The sequence below is a fragment of the Letharia columbiana genome (assembly GCF_014066305.1).
Source record: "Letharia columbiana isolate WasteWater2 chromosome Unknown Sc0000023_s0, whole genome shotgun sequence".
Taxonomy (NCBI): Eukaryota; Fungi; Ascomycota; class Lecanoromycetes; order Lecanorales; family Parmeliaceae; genus Letharia; species Letharia columbiana.
In genome coordinates this window covers 36473-59845 of record NW_023501064.1, presented here as the reverse complement: position 1 = coordinate 59845, position 23373 = coordinate 36473, and the positions used below count along the sequence as shown (strand labels likewise).

Genomic DNA, 23373 nt, shown 5'->3' with positions numbered 1-23373 from the left:
CGCTCTCGCTTCCTCAGGGGCTATGAGCCTCTAGCAATGGGGAGAATAGTATCATCACTCGTCCACTTCGTCCTTCACACTGGCTCGGTCTCTGCAAAGTCAACGTAGTCGCCACTTAAGCTCTGCTTCCATAAGTGGACCTTCCCGTCATCGCCTGTCGAAGCCAAAGCACTGCCTACGTAGGAGGTCAGACAACGAATACAACATATTCACAAATGCTTGTAATTACCGTCGTATATCCATCTTATCCTCCAGACAGGTGCCTCATCATGCGACAGTAATGCGGCTTGTTTCCACTCATGCTTGATGTTCAAGCTATTCATGACCTCGCGTGGAGGTGCATTGCGAGACATGTCTGCTAAACCAGCACCTATACCAGAGGGCGCATTACGCATAGTCGCTGGTAACGCTCTTCGCGGTCCATTGGGTTTGTATGCTTTAACGGCCGGGGTCCTTAACGATGCATCAACTTCATGTGGTGTGTTGACTTCGAAAATACGAATTGTACCGTCATTACAGGCCGCAGCAATTATATCGTACGGATGAAGGCATCCCGGTGCCCAGGCTATTTCATTGATTGTGGCATCGGTCTGTATCTCGATCATTTCGTAAAATAGGTAATTACTTTCCGAAGGCTCACCAGACTTAACGGCGCGATATATTTTTATGTGTTCGATCGCGGAGACAGCGAGTGAAATTGCATTCGGGTCCAAACCTGCGAAAACTGCGTTGGTACTGGGGCCCTCGCCTTGGTGGAAAGATAATCTGAATCTAGCCTCGGTGCCTCGATGGTGCTGCCCGAAGGGATAGATGTTGTCGATTACGTTCCATGAGCTCAACGATTCGGGATCTGCGGGCTCCAAAAGGGAAAGTAGTCCATCGTGGGTAATTAGAGAGAGGAAAAGATCATGTCTGATAGTCTTAGAGCCAAAGGAAACATAGGAGACATGGTTGAGCGGCGACTGCGAGAAGATGCACCTGAAGCGTCGTCCACTCTTGAATGCTTGCGATGGGTCCTCTCGCCATAGTTTGAACTTGTTGTCGCCGCCAATAGTTGCAAAGAACTGTCCCAAGCTGGATGCAAGCCATTGGACCTTCAGATTACAAACCTCTTAGCAACGCATCTCCACGGCAGTAGAAGGGCTATACTTGCATCCAGCACCTCGGCATCATGACCACGCCATTGGTCTACTAAGAAATACTCGTTATCTTCGTCTATATTGTACACCCTGATTTTGTGATCTGCCGAGCACAGGACTATCCGTGTGCCAGAAGAATTGAAGCTCGCTGCAAGCACTAGGGAGGTTTAGCAACAGTATCCAAAAGAAATACATAAAACGTATTACGTATTGAGTACCTATATCGGCGGCCGCATGCTCAAAGCTCTGAAATCCGTTCTTCCTCCCTTCGATGTCATTTACATCGCTATTTTCACCCATATCAGGCTTTTCAAACCAAACTTGGATTACGCACAGTGCCGCTGTCATCCAGAACATAGTACCTAATTAATTAAAGTCCTTTACTCGGAGCAATGTCTCCTGGCTGCGGCTATCGCGCTTATGACGACCGATTATTATTTTTGGCCTGTACTGCAACATCTTGGAAATAAAAAAATGATTGTCTTTTGAATTGCCATGACTACCACCTTATCTGGGCCAGAGGCATGGAGCCTTTTGACACTCTCTGCGGCCTGTGTTGGCATCCTAATCAACACGTTCCATGGCGATGGCGAGCCTCTAATCGCCTCGTTGGCATTTAGCGGTCTAGCATTCGCTCTCACCTTCAGCCTGATTCGATGGCTCGGAGACGTTTTCATGAAAGTGAATCTAAAGGGCCGAGACATGTCAAAGCTCAACCAGATCGAAATGTACATAGGCTGGTAGATATCTTTTTGTGCCTTTTTACGGTGCTAATTATTTGATCATAGCCCGGAGACTATGGGGGCTGTATGCGCTGTAGTCCATCTTCTCACGATAATTATTTTCATACCTTTTCCATTTTACAAAGATATTGTGGCCGCCACTTCAGGCGGAGGCAATAAAGAACTCGTCATTGAACACCAGTTTGTCGAGACGGGTCGGAGTTTGCATCGCTTTCCACATAACAAGGTCAGAGAATAGCGCAACATTCCAGAGCTCGAGATGACTGACTCTACCCCTCTTCTAGTTGGCAACGTATCTATCTGCAATCTTGTCCCTACAATCTGTTGTTCTATTAGGCATCGGCGACGATTTGTTCGACATTCGGTGGCGACATAAGCTCTTCATACCAGCCTTTGCTTCGATTCCTATGTTAGTCGTCTATTTTGTCGATTACGGCGTCACGAATGTCGTGGTACCGGTGCAACTGGAGCAGTACCTGGGCAAGATGGTAAATCTGGGCTGGCTGTATTATGCTTACATGGCTGCAATTGCCATATTCTGCCCGAACAGCATCAACATTCTGGCTGGCATCAATGGCATCGAGGTTTCTCAATCGTTAGTCATCGGGTGCCTCTTGCTCGCCAACGACGTCCTATCTCTCTACGCAGCTCCGAGTACTCCGAATCCTCACCCAGCGACCGATCCTCACCTGTTCTCAATGTATTTGCTTTTGCCATTCATGGGAGTTTCGATGGCTCTCTGGTGGCACAACTGGTATCCAGCAAAGGTATTCGTGGGTGACACATACTGCTATTTCGCGGGCATGGTCTTCGCCATTGTGGGCATCCTTGGACATTTCAGCAAGACGGTTCTCCTTCTATTCATACCACAAATCATCAACTTCATCTACTCTGCACCACAGCTGTTCCGGCTCATACCTTGTCCAAGACATCGTCTGCCCCGATTCAACGCGCGAAGCGGCCTCTTAGAACCGTCAATGACGCAATGGCAACACCCGCCGTCCAAGCCTGTGGTTCTGCTGATGAGCCTGCTCGCCAATTTTCCCGTACCCTTACTTAAACTGGAAAAGAACAGTGAGGGAGAGATTGTCGAGTCTACCAATTTGACTTTACTAAACATTTGGCTTGTCTGGTTTGGTCCCAAGAGGGAAGACCGTCTTGCAATTGAACTTCTTGTTATGCAGGCATTGTGTGGTATTTTAGGCCTATTTGTACGACATGAGCTCGCTCTATGGGTATTTAGACAGGATAATAGGGAATAGATGAGCTTGACGATAGGTCGTAGCATGACGCTGTAAAATATCTTATCAGGTACCGAATCGCGTCAAGTCAACTTCCGACCTGGAGGACAGGAGACCGACTTACTAAGCGCAGAAACTACGCAGCCAATCAGCAGATAGCTTTAGCCGGTTACCGCACCGATGTCGGAGGCACTTTTCTCCCCGTCGTACAGTAACTACTTTACTCTCTCTTCCATAATGTACCCTATTGTATTCTTTGAGTGGCCGCACCGCCCAAATTGAAATAGTTGAAGCTGCGTACCAGACCCCTGAAACATGCCTTCTGCAGACAGAAAACCCCGAACACTTTACGACAAGGTTTTTCAGGACCACATCGTTCATGAGCGAGATGATGGAACAATTCTATTATATATCGGTATGAGGATTCTCGCAAACAAGGTTTTCTTCATGTACTGAAGTTCTACGCAGATAGACATCTCGTCCATGAAGTCACATCACCGGTGAGTATTGCAAACTCATGCTGCCAAGTGGAGACTGATCGAGCCCAAAGCAAGCGTTTGAGGGATTGAGGAACGCCAAGCGAAATGTGCGGAGACCAGATTGTACTCTGGCCACTACTGATCATGTGAGGATGTGGGACATCTTGTTTCCGTCTCGATTAGATTAGTAACAGCCTACAGAATGTGCCCACTACGCCCCGCAAGAACTTCAAGAACGTGGGACAATTCGTCGAGGAGGCTGACTCCCGCACACAATGCCTCACCCTGGAAGAGAACGTCAAGGCGTTTGGCTTAACCTACTTCGGCTTGGGCGACAAGCGCCAGGGCATTGTACATATTATAGGCCCAGAGCAAGGCTTCACTCTGCCCGGGACCACTGTAGTCTGTGGTGACAGCCATACATCTACACATGGAGCCTTTGGAGCCTTGGCTTTCGGTATCGGCACCAGCGAAGTTGAACATGTACTCGCGACACAGACGCTGATTACGAAGCGAAGTAAGAACATGAGGATACGAGTGGACGGTGCGATACCACCAGGGGTCAGTAGCAAGGACATAATTCTTCACGCCATCGGTGTAATTGGCACTGCAGGTGGAACTGGTGCAGTCATCGAGTACTGCGGATCAGCTATACGAGGGTTGAGCATGGAGGCTAGAATGTCAATTTGCAATATGTCCATTGAAGCAGGGGCAAGAGCCGGAATGATAGCGCCAGACGAGACTACATTCAAATATCTGCAGGGAAGGCCATTGGCGCCAAAATTTGACAGCCAGGAATGGATGAAGGCCGTCAAATACTGGTCAAGTCTCAAGACCGACGAAGGCGCGACTTTTGATGAAGACGTTTTTATCGATGCTAAGGAGATCATTCCGACGGTATCTTGGGGAACTTCGCCACAAGATGTTGTTCCTATCACCGGCGTCGTGCCGAACACTGATGACTTTCCCACGGAACCAGCAAGGGACAGTGCAAGACGTGCGCTCGAATACATGGGGTTAACGCCTGGCACACCCATGGAGAATATAGAAATCGATAAGGTATTCATCGGCTCTTGTACTAACTCGAGGATCGAGGATCTTCGAGCCGCTGCTCGCATCGTTGATGGCAAAAAGATTGCGCTAAACATCAAAAGGGCCATGGTTGTCCCTGGCTCTGGTCTTGTGAAGAAGCAAGCTGAGTCTGAGGGTCTCGATAAAACATTCATTGATGCCGGGTTCGAATGGCGGGAAGCCGGCTGTTCTATGTGTCTGGGCATGAACCCAGATATCCTCTCCCCAAAGGAACGTTGTGCAAGCACCTCAAACCGAAACTTTGAGGGCCGCCAGGGTGCTGGCGGCAGGACCCATCTCATGTCACCAGTCATGGCGGCCGCTGCCGCAATTGTAGGCAAATTAGCAGATGTTCGAAAATTAGTAGACGAGAACGTTTCACCAGCAAAGGCTCATCCGAAGGTGCAGCTTGGCCCTGAAGTCTCTGACACTGATACCGACGACGATCTGGAGCGTCTACTCGATTTACCAGAGCACAGCCAGCCTCATGCCAATAGCGCCACTGCAAGTTCCTCAGGGGGCCAGCCAAAATTCAGTACAGTAAGGGGCATAGCGGTGCCCATGGAGCGGTCGAACGTTGACACAGACGCGATAATCCCCAAGCAATTCTTGAAGACGATAAAGCGCACCGGTCTTGGGACGGCTCTTTTCTACGCTCTCCGTTTCAATGAAGATGGTACCGAGAAACCTGACTTTGTCTTAAATAAGGAACCGTACAGGCATGCCAAGATACTTGTGGTTACAGGACCAAACTTTGGCTGTGGTAGTTCTCGTGAGCATGCGCCATGGGCATTGCTTGATTTCGGAGTCACATGCATTATCGCTCCCTCATACGCTGACATATTTTTCAACAATACCTTCAAAAACGGCATGCTACCGCTGGCTATCCCGGACCAAAATACCCTACTCAAGATTGCTGAAGAGGCCAAGGCAGGCCGTGAGATTGAAGTCGATCTTCCAAATCAACGAGTCAATGATGCTTCGGGAAACAAGCTGGCTGACTTCGAAGTTGAAGAATTCCGGAAACACTGTTTGGTTAATGGTCTTGATGACATTGGCTTGACCATGCAAATGGATGACAAGATCAGGAGTTTCGAAGACAGGCGATCGATTGATACGCCCTGGCTCGATGGGAGTGGCTATCTGAAAAGAAGTAATAGGAATGGTCCTGTCAAGGTGGAGGCTGCACCGGTACCAAAGACCAACAGAGGAGAGCTGCTTGAAGAACCTTTGGAGTGGTAGATTGCCGTCAACTCATACTGAGCTATGAAATATCTTCTCCGAAAATTTCACCTGTCCTGGTACCTAGCGTCCATGCTCTGCCTCAAGGTTTATTGACCGAGGGAATATGTGGTTCATTTCATTTGTACCAAGAAATCTTTGCTTTGATGGTCTCTTAGTGAATGTGCTACTGCAGCAAGCTTCTTCGCAGGACGCCTGCTTACCGCTCGCCTTATCACCTCAAAGGTGGTTTTTGGCGACAGTTTTGGCTAATTTGGTGCTGTCCAGATCTTGCTGGATTACCTATCGGGCCTTTACTAAGTAGTACTTAGATGAGATTTAGACTGCTGCTTTCAGTGGGTTCTCATGGAGGAGTCAGAGCTTCTTTTCGAGCCGATAACATTGCGCCAACAAATCTACGAGATTAGTGACACCTTTGATCTTTTAGAGGAGAAATGACAATAACCCTGCAGCATGTTCAAAGTTGATGGAACGATGTCTGGGATCAAAATATGGAGTTGCTCTCGGTAAGTGACCTGCTGAAGGGACAACATGGATATCATACCACACAAAGTCAGTAACCGCACTGGCTAAGTTCGGCTGTCTCGTGCTCTTGGGGCCATTCGAGTTCCGCTGTCGGCCGTTACCTGCGACACCAACTACTACAAGCATCGAGACAGCTTCGTCCCGAAAACAACAGAAGCACCCGCAGTCGCAGCGTCATTGCAAAGTATGATGAGGCTCCTGGCTACAGCAAATCTGGTCTACTCCTAATCAGGAAGCGTTCATATTGCCGACCATCCCTCCTCCTCTTTTCTCTTGGTACTTGTTCCTGTTAGATGCTGTCCTAGAGAATTCGTTGGCCTGATGCGATCTGTGCGAAATTAATCTGTTGCATCGCAAACGAGGATGCATTTGAGCTTATTGGGTTGTTCGATTCCAGCACCTCAAATGATTTGAGGTCCTTCAAGCCAGCGGCTTCGGCACAATGCTGATTCGGCGCTTGAAAGACGGAAGAATTGTGCAGGGTGCGTCTTCGGATCAGGAACCGTTATCATATGGATATCCGTCTCATCTCTATGAGCATCTTGTTCTGGCTCGCGGCGCCTTGTGATCCAGGATAACTAAGTTCTATACATGCGCCAGATCTTCTGAGGTGTGCGCTTAAGCGCCAGAAGGCACAGTGCGTGCAGAGGAGCAGTAGAAAGCTGTTAGACCGTCTGGCGCGAAGAAAAGAGTCATGAATCATGGTAGAAAACTTTCCTCAACGTATATCAAAATTTTCACCAAGCTAAGAGTGGCCCAAACGAGACACGGCATAATGCAGCATGACAGATGTGCTCCACGTTTGATCTTGCGAACGGCAAATGGCGAATGGCGAATGGCGGCGCATAAGTCTTGTCAACGTCCTACTAAGCTATTACTGACCATTTACACTGCCGGAAGAGCTTGCGCACGGTCTTCCCCAGATGATGAGCATGTGCATATATCGCAAGAAGAGTTGGCCCCATGTTTATTTACCCCATTACCCCATACCCCCAAGGACGCTAATCAAGCTATGACCGTCTTCAGCATCCATTGACCATGTGCAAGAGGCCAATGTGCTGATGCACGCCAGGGTATGCTGGAGATAGGACAAAATCTGAAACCTGTGCGCATGTAGAATCTCTCAAATTCTCCTCTCAATGTCACCTCTCCTCCTCCAATCAGCAAGTGTGCAAAGATTTTCTAGAATTATATATTCTAATTGACTTGTACCTTCTTCCCATACCGAAAAATCTCCTTTTTACCACCACTCATACGCCCTAAAGCCAAACATCCGTTCTCTCTTCGTATCAAGAGTTTCCGAGCCTCCCATGTCAACCTTCTACCTCTGCTCGAAGAATCACTCGATAGTCGGCCAAATGGATACATATCTTGCCTTCCACCGAGATAATCGTCACCGAAAGACCGAAGACCACGAGAAGAACTTCAACCCATCCTTTCCTTCCCGGCACAATGTGTCCGAAGAGTCAGCCCGCCCAAACTATGTGAACAACTCGCCCACGTCACCCTACCATCTAGGCAGAGATGTCCCCTCCGACGAAGCTATCAACAAGATCCGTACCGCGAACTCGGTCACTATTAGTCCGGAGTTGTTTGAGAAGATATACCTCAATCCGCAAAACGCCGTCAAAGGCGAGCTCCGGAACACATTCGCGAACCCCACGCCGTTGGCACTCCTAGGCTTCTTGCTTAGCCTCAGCCCGCTTTCGTGCGAGCTCATGGGCTGGAGGGGCGCCGGCGGAGATGGCATTGCCACTGTTGGCGCCTACTACTTCATTGGAGGTTTTCTGATGAGCCTTGGGGGTATTCTCGAATTCTTCCTTGGAAACACGTTCTCGTTTGTGGTCTTCTGTTCGTTTGGTGAGTCCTTCTCATGCGAACGATGCATCTCGGGCAGCTAATCTCTGGAATGAAAGGGGGTTTTTGGTTCACGCTTGGCTCGACACTGACACCATCATTCAACGCCTATGGAGCTTATGCGGCCGATCCAAATCAGCCCGCACAAGGACTCACCAGCCCCGGATTCCACGCGAGCTTTGGTAAGTTAGCCCCAGGATCGCCGCTTCCATACTAATTGGTTGTGATATAGGCTTCTTCCTCCTCTTCATGGGTCTCCTGAGTCTGATCTACCTCATCTGCGCACTTCGGACAAACCTCGTCTTCGTGGCCATCTTCCTCGGACTGCTTCTTACTTTCGTTATCCTAACTGGCGCATACTGGCACACCGCATTGGGACACACGGAAATGGCAGAGCGATTGCAGGTTGCAGCCGGCGCCTTTGGGTTCCTCGCAACTTTGGCAGGCTGGTGGATCTTCTTTGCTCAAATGCTCGCTTCTGTCGACTTTCCATTCCAGATCCCCGTAGGAGACATTAGCCACTTGATCACTCCCTTTAGCGAGCGTGTCAAGCAGAAGGAACGTTACCCGGCTTGAACATTGTATTGGCGTTTTCTCCGTGCTGTCCTGCGCGCGTTGTCAGCCCGAAAATGAGATGGACGGCGCGAAGAACTTTGGTCTTGATGTTCGCAAACTAGTCGTGGCAGCGGCATAACTACAGCTTCGTGTTAATATTCTGTCATTCAAAAGCATGTTTTCTGAACTGTACAGTTATATTGTCCGGTTCTGAAAATCAAACCTGTTGCGCATCATCTAACTATCTTGTCGTTCATCATCTCATATGAGGCTATCCATGCTGTGATAGGCTATCGCCTTTGCTCTGGGGACACAGATCATACTCATGCAGATGCACCTCTAGACTTGCCAGACCAAACACCGGCGAAGAAAGCGAAGGTTTCTTCGATGCGCATGGTTGCGTCGTGAATCGTGACACAGGCCACACAGGGTTTGTAGTCTCTGCGGCTCTACCCCAAGTTTCGGCAATCGCAGCTTCGACAGCGCGTGCCGGTTATCGCCACTCATTGGCGCCTGTTTCCGAACGTCTCAGATATGCTGAGGTGCAATGTTTGGACCATCGCTGTCTGAGAAGTGAGACAGAAGGTGATTGACGTGGAATTAGACAGGGGCCCTGAGCCAAATGGGATCCCTCAGTCAAAGTGCACGGATTCCAATTCATACATAGTGAGGTGATGTTTGCCTGCCCTGATGCGGTTGCGGCGGACTGCCCACCTCCTCGGTCAATGTCATCAGCTATCATATGAGATTACAATTTTTGATTGACTGTGGATAATGCGCTATCGTTTTCTATCACATCAATTCGGCCTGCCTGCGTAGGACCCTGCCCGATTAGTGACTGCTTATCATCACTTCCAAGCATTGAGCTCTGACCAGGGATCAGCCTGCGGTTGGGTAGTGCTGCTTTGCCGAGGAGGCACATGGTGAGCGTAGGCGCCAGCGCCGGATGGATAGGGATAACCAGGAATGCCAAAGTTCCCTTGCGAAGCTGGTGGGGGCCCAGGTGGAGGAGGGGGTGGTACATAGCCATGAGGAAGGTACTGATTTTGCTGCGGCGGGTACTGTGGGTGACTTTGAGCCGGCTGAGAAGGAGGCGAAGACGCAGGCGATTGATATGGATACACCATCGGGTTATAGGGATCGGAAGAAGAAGGCAATGTATCCCTGGTGTTTAGATGCTGGTGACTGACATCTGGCGTGTGCTGCGCAAAACCCTGATAGGAAGCCGTAGACACTGGTGACTTCACGGATACATTGCCATTTCCGTAATTTGAAGCTTTCTTCGAGTAGAATGTTGACGATATGACTGGAGATTTGGAGGCGTATAAGTCTTTGGACTGCGATGGCCTTGACGATGGGCTCGGACGTGATAAGCTAGACTTTGTTGGTGACGAGGATGATGGATCGACCGACATTCGCTCCATGAGCTCGCGCAACCTATCTCGCTCTCGGTCCGCCTGGCTTCCAGCATTGCTTCCCTTCTCTTGTTCGATTCCATTGAGCAAATTTGCGCCCTCTGTACGGCGATTGTTGACATACTGCTCGATGTTCTTTTCGAGACTCTCTGCGGTTTGCTTTATCTCGGAGTAGAAGCTTTGCGCGCTCATCAGTCCCTGGACTAGGTCATTGAAAGCTTGAAATACTTTCTTGTACTTTGTCAGGACAGAGTTGCGTTGTCTAGTGAAGGCCTCGTATTTTGCCTGTTCTGACTTGACCCGCTTGTCTTGAAGAAGGATACCGTAAGTCTTTGTCAATTCTTTCATCAACGCCGTCTGCTTGTGAGTTGCCTGCAGTAACCTATTTTGATGAGGTCTATATTTCTCGAGCTCAGACTGGAAAAGCTGGTTCTCATGATTGGATATCGATTTTTTGTTCAGAATAAGTACGTTAGATATATCATCGTTATGGGCCTTCAAAGAACGTCAATTAGCCTTATTTGAGTTGGGGGATTCAAGGGATTCCAACCTTTTCCTTGAGGTCTTTGAGCACCTGTGTCCTGTCCCGTCTGATCAAGTCCAGCTTTCTTAACAGATCTTCAACTTTGGCAATCTGGTCCATGACGCTAAGACCCCCTTCGCCGAAATCGTCGTCAAGGAGGTTTCCTTCTCTGTTTGGTGTCATTGGACTACCAACACCATTCCTGCTCTTACCGCGATTTGCCCCTACACTGAGCAAAGCGCGCTGATACAGCACATCAGCCTCATCAAGTTCGCCAGCTGAGCGCATTTCGTCAAAATCCGATTCATATTGCCGCGAAGTATGAAGTAATTGCGAGTCGCTACCACTCGCTTCTTCGACCGCACCTCTATAGCTCATTATATCGCTGCGAAGCGTTGAGGTCAGCTTGGAGCTTGGCTGTTGCGTCCAATCTCCACCATATTTGGATCTCATTTTCTCACAGATACTTTCCTCCATGTCTAGTTGTTTGGTACATCTCTCCAGCGTACTCAATACGCTAGATCTTTCTCTTTGAAGTTGATCGAATGCGCTTCCGAAAGGCTCGTGGCCTGCGAGCTCCTCACACCAAGTCCGAAATCCCTCATCTAAACTCGTCTCCTGATCCATACCCCCCTTCAAAACGTTGAGACTTCCGGGGAGCTTCAGGTAATCAAGACTGGCGGCCATCTCTCCGTTGGCAGTCTCCACGTTTTCTGCCTCAGCACGGACTAACTTTGCTTTTTCTTCATCGTACAGACTTGCTGACTCGGTAACGGACATTGGGACGATCTTTTGAAAGATATCGGGGCCTATAATGCGTTGGATATCCTGTCCTTGGTATAGATCACTCACGGGTATTGCCTTTGCTGCTTGCAGTTTTGGTATTCCGCTTAAGGCAGCTTCGGCAGGCACTGTCTGGTGATAGATAAAGTCATTGTCCTTGTTGCAAATTGCTAACCTTTCCTGGACGTTCGCTAGATGCTTTTTGGTCATCTCTACGAGACTTGACCCGGTCTCTGAGCCAAGATTCGAGGCAGCGGACACTGTGGATGGAAATGAAATAGCGATTCGAGCCGCGTCCTTGCCTTCGGTTTCTGCAATCTGAAGTCGAGAAATAGCGATGCCATGAGAATTAGCGTCGTCATCGGCAAGTGCTTGGTAGTACTGAGCGATAGACGACAAGTAGTTTGCTTTCACTTGAGTAAGATGTAGCCAAAGCTTATCAAACACTCCCCGAGATACATTGTCTTGGACGCCCTCGGCAGCTTGGGCATACAGAGACGCTGCTTGGCTTGCAAGTTTAGCAAGCAGGCCAACCTTTCTTCCATCAGCTATTTGCTTCTCAAGGAATACCTCTTGACCTTGTGCCAGCATTATGGCAATCAGAGTCTTGACTGTCTCTCGACTCAGGTCTGTAGATGGCGCATGTAAGAAGTTCTCGTTGATGTAGGTAAACATCCCAGCAGCTGCCTGGAATGAGTGATATGCCGTTTTCTGCCCAGTCTCGTCGGAGCGATTTTGGTAGGCAGCATGACACGAGAGCACCGCAGAAATGTTGAATATGATGGATGCTTTTTCATACGCAAGTGAGTACTGAGCAGTAGGCTTATGCGTGAAGGCATCAAACCTAGAGAATCCCACGCGATCAGCAATTGTGTGTGGGTCAATGTTTGCGAGTCGTGCAGCACATACCATGTAAACGAAATCTTGATGTGATTCTCATCGACCGGAAACCTAAGGTCTAGCAACTCCAGCTGACCGTAGTAGCGATATAGAAGATCTCTTCCAGCTGTGCTATCTTTGCCTGCTCCTCGCATGTCTTGTCGCAATCTATTGAGGGTATTGCACTCCTCTGCATACCTCTCAGGGTCATCGCCGTACGTCTGCCTGATGTAATTTTTTAGGGGGTAAATCCAGTCTATTTCATTCGTCTGCTTTAGCGGGCTCGAGATCATCGGAGGCTGCAACATCTTGGAGAACTATGTGACCGCAGTTCTCACATACACATCGCCTGCCCAGCTTGAAACGATTGCTTCGAGGGACAGTTCATCAAGTAACGGCGGCAAATGTGTATTGGCTACGATGGAGACCCTCCAGTGTGCAAGGCTTGTTTTGTTCCATCCAAGTCTTTGGAACGGTATCGATTATGCGCAGTATGTGTATCATCGATGCGGAGTAAAAAGTGAAATTCAAGTTCTTCGAGCCAGGAGCCGTGTGGTACGGAGCATGAGTGCCGTCAGTATTGAGTCACGACTCACTCTGTACGATTCACAGGGTAGGTTTGATGCATATCAGTTTTCGTGGAAGCGCTTATGTGTGAGAGACTCGATTGCGGGATAAGTAACTCTAGAAATGTAATCACCAGTGTCGTCTGCTGAGAACCAATACATTGACAGCTCCGCTAGCGCACTCAGCGGAGCCGTTTCTTCCTTGCCAACGCCACAACATTATGCGCCCACAACATCCCAAAGCTTTTGTACCTGGACATTCGTAATAGAATCTTTGATCTTGTGCATGTGGAGGGTGTCTGGATCTAATGTACATCTCTAACCTGTGCAGAAATGCCTAACAAGAACCCTGAACGTGCGCCTACACCATCGCTATGTGCCAGAACATGCATACATCGTAGGATTAAGAAAGAAAAAAGAATTCGCAGGCTGTGAGCTACACTCAATCACCCCGATCCTGATCCCGATGCTTTCTTGGGCTCCTCTTCTTGAGCTTTGTTTGCGGCCTTTGAATCGCGAGCCGCTTCTTCTGGCGGTAGATTATCGTGCTGCTGTGTCAGCCTATTCCACGCAGCTTTCAGAAACCCTTCGTTCTTGTGGGACTCAGCAGATGCCGAGGATTTTGATGCATCTTTCGTAGTGGATGGCGGATCACTGTCGACAAGTCAGCCTGAATATGCTTAGGCATAGACACGATTTAGTACTTAGCCCTCCCAACGTTCATCACTCGTTTGGCACTCTTGTCCTCAAGCTCGTCTGCAAGCATCTCCAAAATCGTCCGCTGGTTCGATGTTAGATACCTAGGCATTGAGACCTTGTATTCCACACGTAAGTCTCCCAGTGCATTACGCCGCCCTCCAAGTCGAGGCATCCCCATTCCACTCAGAGTGATTTTGTCACCAGTTCCGGTACCGGTCGCTACCTTGAGCTTCACCTCTCCTTCCAATGTTGGGACACTGATTTCACCGCCAAGTACAGCCGTTGTGAGTGGGATGGATGCCGTATAGAGTACATCTGCGCCAGAGCGACTGAACTTCGAGTCCGCAGCGACCCTGATGAAAACATAAAGATCTCCTCTCGTAGACTGGGCGTTCGGATTCGCAGCTGTACCAGTAGGCGGAGCGTCGCCTTCTCCGGAGACACGAATTCGCATGCCGTCTTCTACACCGCCCGGTACATCGATGTTGACTGTTTTCCGCTCTCTCACTACTCCGTTCCCACTGCAAGAGCCGCACTCTCCACCCTTTGGTATCATCACTCCCTGGCCACCACAAGTCTCGCAGGTGCTCGCCATTTGAAAGCCTGCTTGCATGAAATGTACCCGTGTCCCCGTCCCACCACACTTTTTGCAAGGCGATCGTGTTTGCCCCTTCTTCAACCCTGCACCAGAACATGTCCTGCACTGTACGAGAGGTGTGATGAGGATATCCTTACTCGTTCCCTTTGCTGCATCCATGAAGGATATGTTCGTCTGCACCTCGATGTTTTGTCCAACAAGGACTTCCTCTTGAAGTGGGGACTGCCGTGAACCTCTGCCCCTTCGGCCTCCTCCTGTGAACGCGCCAAAAAGGTCCTCGAAATTGATGTCGGCTCCGAAACCCCCAGAAGAGAAGCCACCAAACCCACCAGGGCCAGCAGTTCCACCAAATGGTCCTCCACCAGAGCCAGCAGCCCCGCTTGGGTCAAATCCTGCACCCTGATCGAAAGCTGCAGCCCCATATTGATCCCAAGCCTCTTTCTTTTTCGGATCGGAAAGCATCTCGTAGGCTGTCTGGGATTCCGCGAAGCGGTCTTTTGCTCCTGCACCTTTGTTCGTGTCAGGGTGGTACTTTTTGGCCAAGGAGTAATACGCCTTCTTAATGTCAGATGACGATGCATTCTTATCCACGCCTAGTACAGTATACGGATTCTTAGTTGCATTTCTGATAGAGCTTGCATGGAAGGACTAAGCAACGTCAGAACCGGTACACAGAGGATTATTTCATTTAAGGAATCACGGCCCTACCCTTTGACCGCAGGTGGTGAGCTGTGGCTTTCGCCTCGCCCGGGGAAAACATGCTGCATGACCTAGTGTACTGTATCTTATATCATAGAGCGTTCTTCTTGGTGCCTTTCGAATCGTACATTGTCTCTGGCAGGGCGTTGACGAGCGCAATGAATGTATATGGATTGCTGCCCTGGGGGACAAGCTTTGCGCGATGCCACTCATCCTACTCCAGACCACCTCGATAGGCCTGAGATTAGCGGCAACTGAAGTTGTCTTCGAAAACCAATTTGGTCCAACAACGGTGTTCCGTATTGCTGCAGTAGCTGGTTTTTTTCTGAGTCTCGCTGTCGAAGAAAATATTTCACGGTCGGACCTTCATTTCCCCGATAGGAGCCAACTTATAATTTGGTGAACGAGGGAAGTAATAATACTTCTCACACCAGCTCTACCAGCACTCTACGGGGCCTCTCCGATAAGATATTTAAAACAAGCATCTATATTTGAGAGTGGTCTCTGCGGCCCCCGCACACGGGATTTGACGCGCTCTGATATTTGACTCATAAAAGCAAAAGCCTGTGCTGTACTTCCATGCAAGGTCAACGTCAACTACCACCATAACTCGAGGTCCCCAAGAAGAGTGACTTGTTGAGCATTTCAATCGGTAGTGTTGACATTCCTCACCCCTTCTGCCCTATTTGGCCTGCGACGGCTCGAATCGCATACGGAAATTCTTGTCTGCGGAGACTGTTAACAACTTGGGGCATGAATTCCAGTAAGCGCTTGTAATGTTACCCTGGTTTTGAACAACATACAAAAAAGAAGAGATGAGTTCAGACTCAAGGACTATGGCAGCGTTGAAGTCCTTCCTTACCGCGAGCGCCAGAACGGCTTTACCAGTACGTCGGCGCGCACGATGCCGTGCCATTGTAGGTGAATGCTGTCCAATGCCCGGTCTTGTAAGCATCCTCTGGTTATAGGACGAAATGAAGGCTGGTGGAGTGTTGAGACGATGCACATGGCGATAGGCATGTAGCACAGAAGTATCGAAAGTCTGCCAGTCGATCTAGTGGAGTCGAGATTAGTATAATGACTTGATCGCTAGCCATGCGCATGTTCTTACACTCACGACGGCGTCCCCTTGCTGTCCACTTGTGGGTGTCTGGGCGTTAGTGACATCTTTTAGATTACTTCCTGCCAACGTCGACGTTCCATTTCGCCGTCCTTTTGAGATGCCTGTATAGGCGGGTTGTTTATCTCTTGTACTAGATGCTTCTGATCTGGAATCGTCAAACCCATTGCGATTGCGCTGCGGAGGCATGATTGGGAATTTATGGATGGGCAAGGAGGTGATATGGGACGAGACTCGGGAGCTCAGCAACGGGCCGAGGGCGGAACGGAAGGCTACCTACATTTCTACGACTCAGAGACTTAACTACGCAGCCAACCACCGTAACTGTAATTTTAAACACATTTCACAACAATTTCTGAGCGAAGTAAAAGCAGATCCCGATAGTCCGTCTTCCTCCATAAGTTGCACATGTGGGCACAAATCTGTGTGGTGACTGAAATGCTAAGACTGATATATTTCCGTTAGAGCTTAACGTCTTGCATACGTCTCGTGATATTCTGAAACATTTACATCGTAACAAATGGAAGTCATCCACCAGAAATACTCCTAGGGGTATCGTGAAGTGCGCTCGTTCTCAAAATGCTCCGTCCATCTCCTGAGTACTTTTCAACCAGATCCTCTCAGCATGTTTATGCAATTCCCAAGCAACTTTGCTGCCTCGTGCAACAACTCCCAACGGCATTTCTCAAACATGGCCTGGAGCACATATAGCATTCCGAGACAAGCATTCCGGTCCTTCATCTGTTCGAGTTCTCGAGGATCTTGAATCCCCCCCACTCTGGTTAAAAACGCTCTCATATCGTACGTTTGTTGCTCTAGAGTGTACAAGCTCGGTACGACTCGTACGGGGCCGTCCAAAGCATAACCGTACGACCAGACAATGAGGGCGGCAAAGTAGAGAACCCATGGCCGGTTGAGCAGAAAATCGTCCCTGGCGGAATATGGTGAGAGGTTCTCCTTGCTCATCAGAGCCGGGTTGCGATGCGAGCTCGCGGTATCGGGCATCAGCACCTGGGCCAGAAACTTCAGGGCATAGAACGTCGCGTGTCGCGCACTTGGTCTTGGAGCCCAGTTTTCTTTTATCCGCTTCTGTGCTATTGCGTAATCCGACGGTAGAGTTGTCCGACCGAGTAGCCGGCCAGCCTTTGCAAAGATCTGGCAGCTTACGACGTCAACATGCATTGCCATGTGGGCAAGATGGTGCAAGACAGTGCGGCTCTCGAAGATATTCTCCTCGTCAAGCCTACCGGATGGGTAAGCGGCAGACGCTGGTAGCGTATCCTTCCCAATACTCTGATCGAAATCGTTTTTCCAAGAATCAAAAGCTTTGGTCAAAGGTCCGCGCCAAATGTCCTTGCCTCCTAACGCTTTCAAGGCGCCGAGATGATGGACTTGCACATCACGTTGATTCATGTGCCAGCTCACGCTCAACAACCCAGCCATGATGGCTGTGCGTCCGAACGAATTTGTTCGCACAGGCTTGTTTTTCAAGGTGTTTTTTAGCCCATCAAAGAAAGTCATAGGCTTGATACCGTTTGACCGGAGATTGGTTTCGATACGCCCAACCTCGGCACTGCTGGTGGCAGACCACAATGTCTCATCGCAAGGAAGCTGCAGCTTCATTTCATGAGCAACCATGGTCGCCGAATGTCCAAACATGGTGGCATGGATGGAGTCGATGATGAAAGCGGCAAAGGCCACCCTCCGAGTCGCCTCATTAGTGACCCAATGATTCCACCATTGCTCGGGTGTATGTGAGGTCGAAGCTTGGGTACTGCTTGAGGCTAAGCCAGGACCATCGTCTTTGACCATTGGTGGTGAATCGAGCGCTGACCGACCTATAAGAGAGCTTCCCCGTCTCATCAGGGTGAGGGTGGTTCCATGGTGAATGTGCGCACGTTCATGGAGCACGCGCGTGGAATACATTTTCTCATACACCTCCAGGAGCAGCAGAGTCTGGAAAACCCACAGCTTTGCAGGCGGTAGAAAATCCACATGCTTGAAGATCTCCCCCCGCAAATGCCATGCTAGAAAGTTGGAGAGCTCTGCCCCGGCCTGAGTAACGTCGGGGCCGTGCATTTTGTCGAGACAGGACGCACCGATTGCGATGACCGCAAGTAGCAACACGTTTTGAGTCTTGTCCGCGGAGAAAGTTGGCTTATGCAGGATTGGCATTTGCGGGTGAAAATGGTACCAGTAAGATCCAATGTAAGTCTGCATGGAGCGTAGGCTTAGAACATGACCATCGAGGTCACGATCACCGTCAAGGAAAGCATCCGTCTGCTTCTTAACCGGCGCATGATCTGTGAATCGCATCTCAATAAGATCCAGTATATCTTTCCGTTTCTCTTCCGAAAGAACTATTTGCGGCAAGGCTGGGTCCAGAATACTTGTCACTGCCATGAGGTTTTGTTGCGGGATGGCTTGACCCACGGGACCATTCAAAGAGTCGTTGATCGTGCCATATGTCCCACGAGATGTACTGCCAGAGTCATCCATAAAAGCAGTAGTCCCAACGGACATCGAGCCGTGCCGAGGACCCCCGGGCGACGAGATATTCTGATGCGGCTCGTTGAATAGCCAGGCTGTGAAGTCGTCGGCCATTGCAAAAGGGGAGCGACTGTAGCCATCTCCGCCAAAAAGAGGCATCGAAAATGGGTTTCCATTCTGATCCAAGAAGTTCGGATCGAGGCCATACCCTCCGTACATTTCAAAACTTGTGGCAGTATCCACCGGTGTTAGTGGAGTGGAGACAGTCGAGTAAGCTCCCGACGGTGGTCCTTGCGCGGACATTTGGGACATCGGAGACATTACAGGTGGGGGCAAGGGCGGGAGTGAGGGGAAATTCTGATGTGATAGGTATGTACCGCCACCAACGTTATTCTGCATCTGAGACTGGGCCATGGGAGTAGTAGCGGAGTGGCCATTGTAGGTGGAAGTTGGAGAGGGCCGATAATTTGCAGGATTCGTCGTTATGTGGGTATTGGGCCGAGAGATGCGTGAGTCTGGATACATATTTTTCTGAGGCAATGTCGATTTGTACGAACCAAAGCTTGAATGTCTCTGGCTTGAATCGTACGTTGGGCCAGACGCATTGCGTAGCACCCGTGAATCATATCCTCCAGCCGCATCCGCGTAGTAGTGGTCATCACTATTCGACCTTTGCAAAGACGACATTTTGGGATTATATTCTGAGCTTGCAACGGTGTCCAGAGAGTGTGGCGATTTCAAATCGCTACCAGGTGGGCTGGTACTGCTCGAGTTTGGTTGGTAAGACTCTGTGATTCTTCCTGGCAACGGAGATTGAGGAGACATGGTATGGATCTCATGAGCTTTGATGAATGATGGAGGAGCAGTTGAAAGATTATTCGTGGGTGGTGCATGAGGACCCGCAGACGGCCCGTACTTTGAATCTGGATGATCTCGTGGGCCATCGACACCCATAGCTTGCGCATTTCGATCGTCACGATCATGTGAATTGTTTTCTTTCCGTTGAAGATGCGAGCCACGTGCTGTGTGCCTCTCACGATGCCTAGTGCACAGGTCTTGCCGGACGAATTTACGCTCGCATCCAGGAAAATCGCAGGTATAAATCTTTTTCGGTGTGTCTGTATTCCAGTCAGCAATTGCACACAATCAGTAGCAGAGGCGAAAACTCACGATTCAGCTGATGACGGTACAGGTGTTCCGCTCTGGAATAGCTTTTACCGCAGCCTTGGTGTGGGCATGGGAAATTTTTCTCCAGGCCCTTCCTGCTCCTCTTTCTTTTTCGAGGCTTTCCACCGGCATCTTCACCTTCATTTTCTTTCTCCTCGCCACTATCATCCTCCGCTTTGGCAGTGGTGCTCCGATCTTGCCGTCGACCTCTTGCTGCCTCATTGTCGTGTGGAGAAGCATCAGATAAGGAGGAAGGCGGACTGTGATAAGAGGTTTCGCTTTTCACAGACACGAGAGCATTCTTGGATGACGATTGAGGACTCATGTCTGCCTGCTTTCAAAGATAAATTGAAGATTTGCCAAGAAGTTGCTGAGCAGAGTGGTGTTCGCGGTGTGCTATATCGAGCGCATGTTTAAACCCCCGGAGGAGGACCTTATGTATATCAATGGTAGGCACCGGTGGCTAGATGACAGACAAGGCGCCCGAGCAACTGCCTGGGTGTGCGGATATAACCCCTGGTGGAAAACAAGAGCTGATGGCGTTCTTTGTTAAGCAGGGGAAATTGCATGGGTCGATGATACCTGAAGCTTGCATCTAGACGAATGGGAGAAGGCAGAAGGGAGAAGGGTGTTACAATGTATATTCAGTATGAGAGGGAGTGTGTATAGAGCGTAATAGATAGGAAAAGATATTGGCCAAAAATGTCAGTGCCCACGCCAGTGCGGTGACAAGGGGGTCAGAGGCCTGCGGATCGGAGGACAGATGCTGAAGAGGAACGCGATTCCCGGGGCAGCTTGCGCCGGTTCTGGATATCGTGGTGTTTCTTCTGAAGAGTACTGTAGGGTAGGCCCAGTAGGCAGATCTGATTATTGGCGAGATAGAAGCGCGAGAGATGGAAAGAGTCAAAGCATCGTCGTCGCAAGAATAGGGAATGATAATGCTTCAAAAGGGCCATCTCACTCGAGCGCGTCTATCTTGACACTATTTGAGGATAGTGGATTAGTGTCGACTTGGACGCCATCGGTCCATCGTTCGAGTCGCTTATATTTATTCTTCTTTATTAAGAGAGAGGGAATATAAAGAGTAATTTAATATAGCTATTTATCTTTTTATTAATATTAATAATTAGAATAATAATTAGAACTATAAGCGTCTCTATTCTTCTTCTTAAAATTATAATATAAAAGAATATTCTAAATTTTAAATCTTTAAATATTATAAGAATAAAATTCTATAATTATCTTTATTTATATATTTATCTTAACGCGTTAAATAAGCTTAATAAACTTTATATTTATTCTTCTCTTAAACTCTAATTTACTCTTCTATTCTACTCTATCTTAATTCTATTAAATATCTCTAAGTCTATCTCTATCTAATTAAACTTATTAACTATTTATAAATAAATTCGCTTTTTAAGTTATTTTAAATCTCTTTATTAAGATTAAATTTATTATTACTAATTCTCTCTAATTATAAGCTTATTAATTATTTCTCTATATATTATAGAGTATTAGCGATATATCTTAATAAATTTATAAATATTAAACTTATCGAAGTACTTTTTATAAGCTTATTATCTTTATTAATATAATTATTATAATTATTAATTAAATTTTTATATAAAGTACTATTAGCTCTTTTAATCTAATTCGATATATTAAAATCTTCTTTAAAATTAAGTCTAACTTATTTAAACTTATTTTCTTAATACTTTATATAAAGAATTATTATTAGAGTATAAAATATCGCTAATAAATAATACTTTTAAGTATTATAATATCTTTTAATTATTAAGAAGTATCGCTTATATATAATAGCCTCCGCGAGAGAATAAAGAATATTATAAGTTATTTTAGCGAACTATAATGTATTTAAACTTTAATTTCTTTTATTACTTTAGAATTAAAAGATTCGCTAGATTATTAAAAGAAGCTTTATAAAGATTAGAGATAAGATTATAATTAGAATAATAATTAGAAGACTTATTATTTTATCTATATTACTAAAGCTAATTATATTTATTCTTATTATCTAAATTCTTAATCTTAAATTTTATCGCTTAATTAAGCGTATTTTTATTTAATTAATTTATTCGCTTAGCTCTTTATAATTAACTACTTATATTAATATTTTAATAATTTTAAAATATCCTTTTAAGCGCTTTTTAATAGATCTTTATCTATAACTTCTTTCTAATATTAATCTTTTAATTTAATTTCTTTAATTTTATATTATTATAATTTAAATATAAAAGCGTAACTTATTTATATAGATAGTTTAAATCTAATTAAGTTCGATTATAATAGATAGTTAATTTCTCGCGAGCCGTTTTAAAAGCTTTAAAAAGTTCTTTTTTCTAAGAAATTCTCTTTCTTCTTAATTTTCTAAGCTCTTTATCTATATAATTAAATAGATAATTATAAATATTAAAGACGTAGTAAATTATAATCTTCTTTTCTCTATTTATTAATTTTATAAATTTATAAAAAAATCTAATAAGCTAAATTAAATATTAAATCTATTAGAAATTAATTAAAAATTATTTAGACGTCTAGACTATAATTTTTATTTATAATTATTTTTTATTATTTAATCTTAAATAGATAGTTAATCTATTTTTTAAAAAGTATATAATATTAATATAAAGAAGTAGAGCGCGAATTAATATCTAATAAGTTAAATTTTAATAAGTCTTAATATTCTAAAAGAGCTTAAAAGAGCGTCTCTTAATAATATTACTTTTTTTTAAAGATTAATATTTATCTAATATTAAAATATTTTTATCTTAAAGTCGTTTAGTTTATAATATAAAAAAGATCTCTTTACGCTAGTCGCTAATATTAATATATATAATAATTTTTTAAATTTTAATATAATTAATAATATAATAATTAGAATAATAATAAGAAATATTATATTTTTATTAGAGTTATTAATAGATTAATTATACTTATTTAAACTTAATTCTTATCTTCTTTATTATCTTAGCTTCTTTAAAATTTCTTATTTATTAAAATAACTCTAATATTATCTAGAAGTTCTTTTAAGATTAATTAAATAATATATACTATATAAAAAATATATTATAAATAATTTAAAAACTTAAATTCTTTAATATTAAGCGAGTTATTTATTATAAAAATAAAAAGATAAATAATTAAATCTTTATAAAGTATATTATTATTATTAGCGTTATTAGTTATAAATTTAAATATATAATTCTAAATCTTATATTTTATAAGAATTAAATTAATAATACTTATAAGTTTCTAGCTAATATATTTATCTTCGATATATTTAAAATCTATAAGAATCTTATATTATTATTAATTAATATTAATAAAAAAAGCTAGAATTATTATAAATAATTAATAATTATAAGATAATTAATAATTTAGAGTTAGAGAGACTTTAATATTATCGACTAATAAATTCTTTAATAATCTTATCTCTAGCTCTATAGCTTTTCTTATTAATTAATTCTTTATAATAAATATTAATTTTAATTATATATTAAGATCGAGATAGCGTAAAAGTTATAATATCTTAGAATTATTAGTAATTATAAATAAAATATT

General features: G+C 45.8%; 8 protein-coding genes across 8 annotated transcripts; 3 read left to right on the top strand and 5 right to left on the bottom strand.

Annotated features, from left to right (window-relative positions):
* Positions 1-74: 74 nt before the first annotated feature.
* HO173_007103 (uncharacterized protein) lies at positions 75-1496 on the bottom strand (the record flags this gene model as incomplete). The annotated part of the gene is made up of 4 exons (XM_037309008.1): positions 75-175; positions 230-1094; positions 1154-1296; positions 1358-1496. 4 exons carry the CDS (start codon positions 1494-1496, stop codon positions 75-77), a joined length of 1248 nt encoding a protein of 415 aa, XP_037163869.1.
* A 138-nt stretch (positions 1497-1634) lies between these two features.
* HO173_007102 (uncharacterized protein) lies at positions 1635-3144 on the top strand (the record flags this gene model as incomplete). Its single annotated transcript, XM_037309007.1, has 3 exons — positions 1635-1867; positions 1928-2108; positions 2167-3144. The coding sequence occupies 3 exons, from the start codon at positions 1635-1637 to the stop codon at positions 3142-3144; spliced, it is 1392 nt and encodes a 463-aa protein (XP_037163868.1).
* Positions 3145-3438: 294 nt separating this feature from the next.
* On the top strand, positions 3439-5915 carry HO173_007101 (uncharacterized protein; the record flags this gene model as incomplete). Its single annotated transcript, XM_037309006.1, has 4 exons — positions 3439-3538; positions 3592-3623; positions 3674-3748; positions 3804-5915. The coding sequence occupies 4 exons, from the start codon at positions 3439-3441 to the stop codon at positions 5913-5915; spliced, it is 2319 nt and encodes a 772-aa protein (XP_037163867.1).
* Positions 5916-7750: 1835 nt separating this feature from the next.
* Positions 7751-8873, top strand: HO173_007100 (uncharacterized protein; the record flags this gene model as incomplete). The annotated part of the gene is made up of 3 exons (XM_037309005.1): positions 7751-8300; positions 8357-8479; positions 8530-8873. 3 exons carry the CDS (start codon positions 7751-7753, stop codon positions 8871-8873), a joined length of 1017 nt encoding a protein of 338 aa, XP_037163866.1.
* Positions 8874-9700: 827 nt separating this feature from the next.
* HO173_007099 (uncharacterized protein) lies at positions 9701-12760 on the bottom strand (the record flags this gene model as incomplete). The annotated part of the gene is made up of 3 exons (XM_037309004.1): positions 9701-10762; positions 10818-12417; positions 12483-12760. 3 exons carry the CDS (start codon positions 12758-12760, stop codon positions 9701-9703), a joined length of 2940 nt encoding a protein of 979 aa, XP_037163865.1.
* Positions 12761-13464: 704 nt separating this feature from the next.
* On the bottom strand, positions 13465-15227 carry HO173_007098 (uncharacterized protein; the record flags this gene model as incomplete). Its single annotated transcript, XM_037309003.1, has 3 exons — positions 13465-13672; positions 13723-14963; positions 15024-15227. 3 exons carry the CDS (start codon positions 15225-15227, stop codon positions 13465-13467), a joined length of 1653 nt encoding a protein of 550 aa, XP_037163864.1.
* A 469-nt stretch (positions 15228-15696) lies between these two features.
* Positions 15697-16323, bottom strand: HO173_007097 (uncharacterized protein; the record flags this gene model as incomplete). The annotated part of the gene is made up of 2 exons (XM_037309002.1): positions 15697-16068; positions 16126-16323. The coding sequence occupies 2 exons, from the start codon at positions 16321-16323 to the stop codon at positions 15697-15699; spliced, it is 570 nt and encodes a 189-aa protein (XP_037163863.1).
* A 417-nt stretch (positions 16324-16740) lies between these two features.
* On the bottom strand, positions 16741-20116 carry HO173_007096 (uncharacterized protein; the record flags this gene model as incomplete). Its single annotated transcript, XM_037309001.1, has 2 exons — positions 16741-19742; positions 19795-20116. The coding sequence occupies 2 exons, from the start codon at positions 20114-20116 to the stop codon at positions 16741-16743; spliced, it is 3324 nt and encodes a 1107-aa protein (XP_037163862.1).
* Between the last annotated feature and the right edge of the window lie 3257 nt (positions 20117-23373).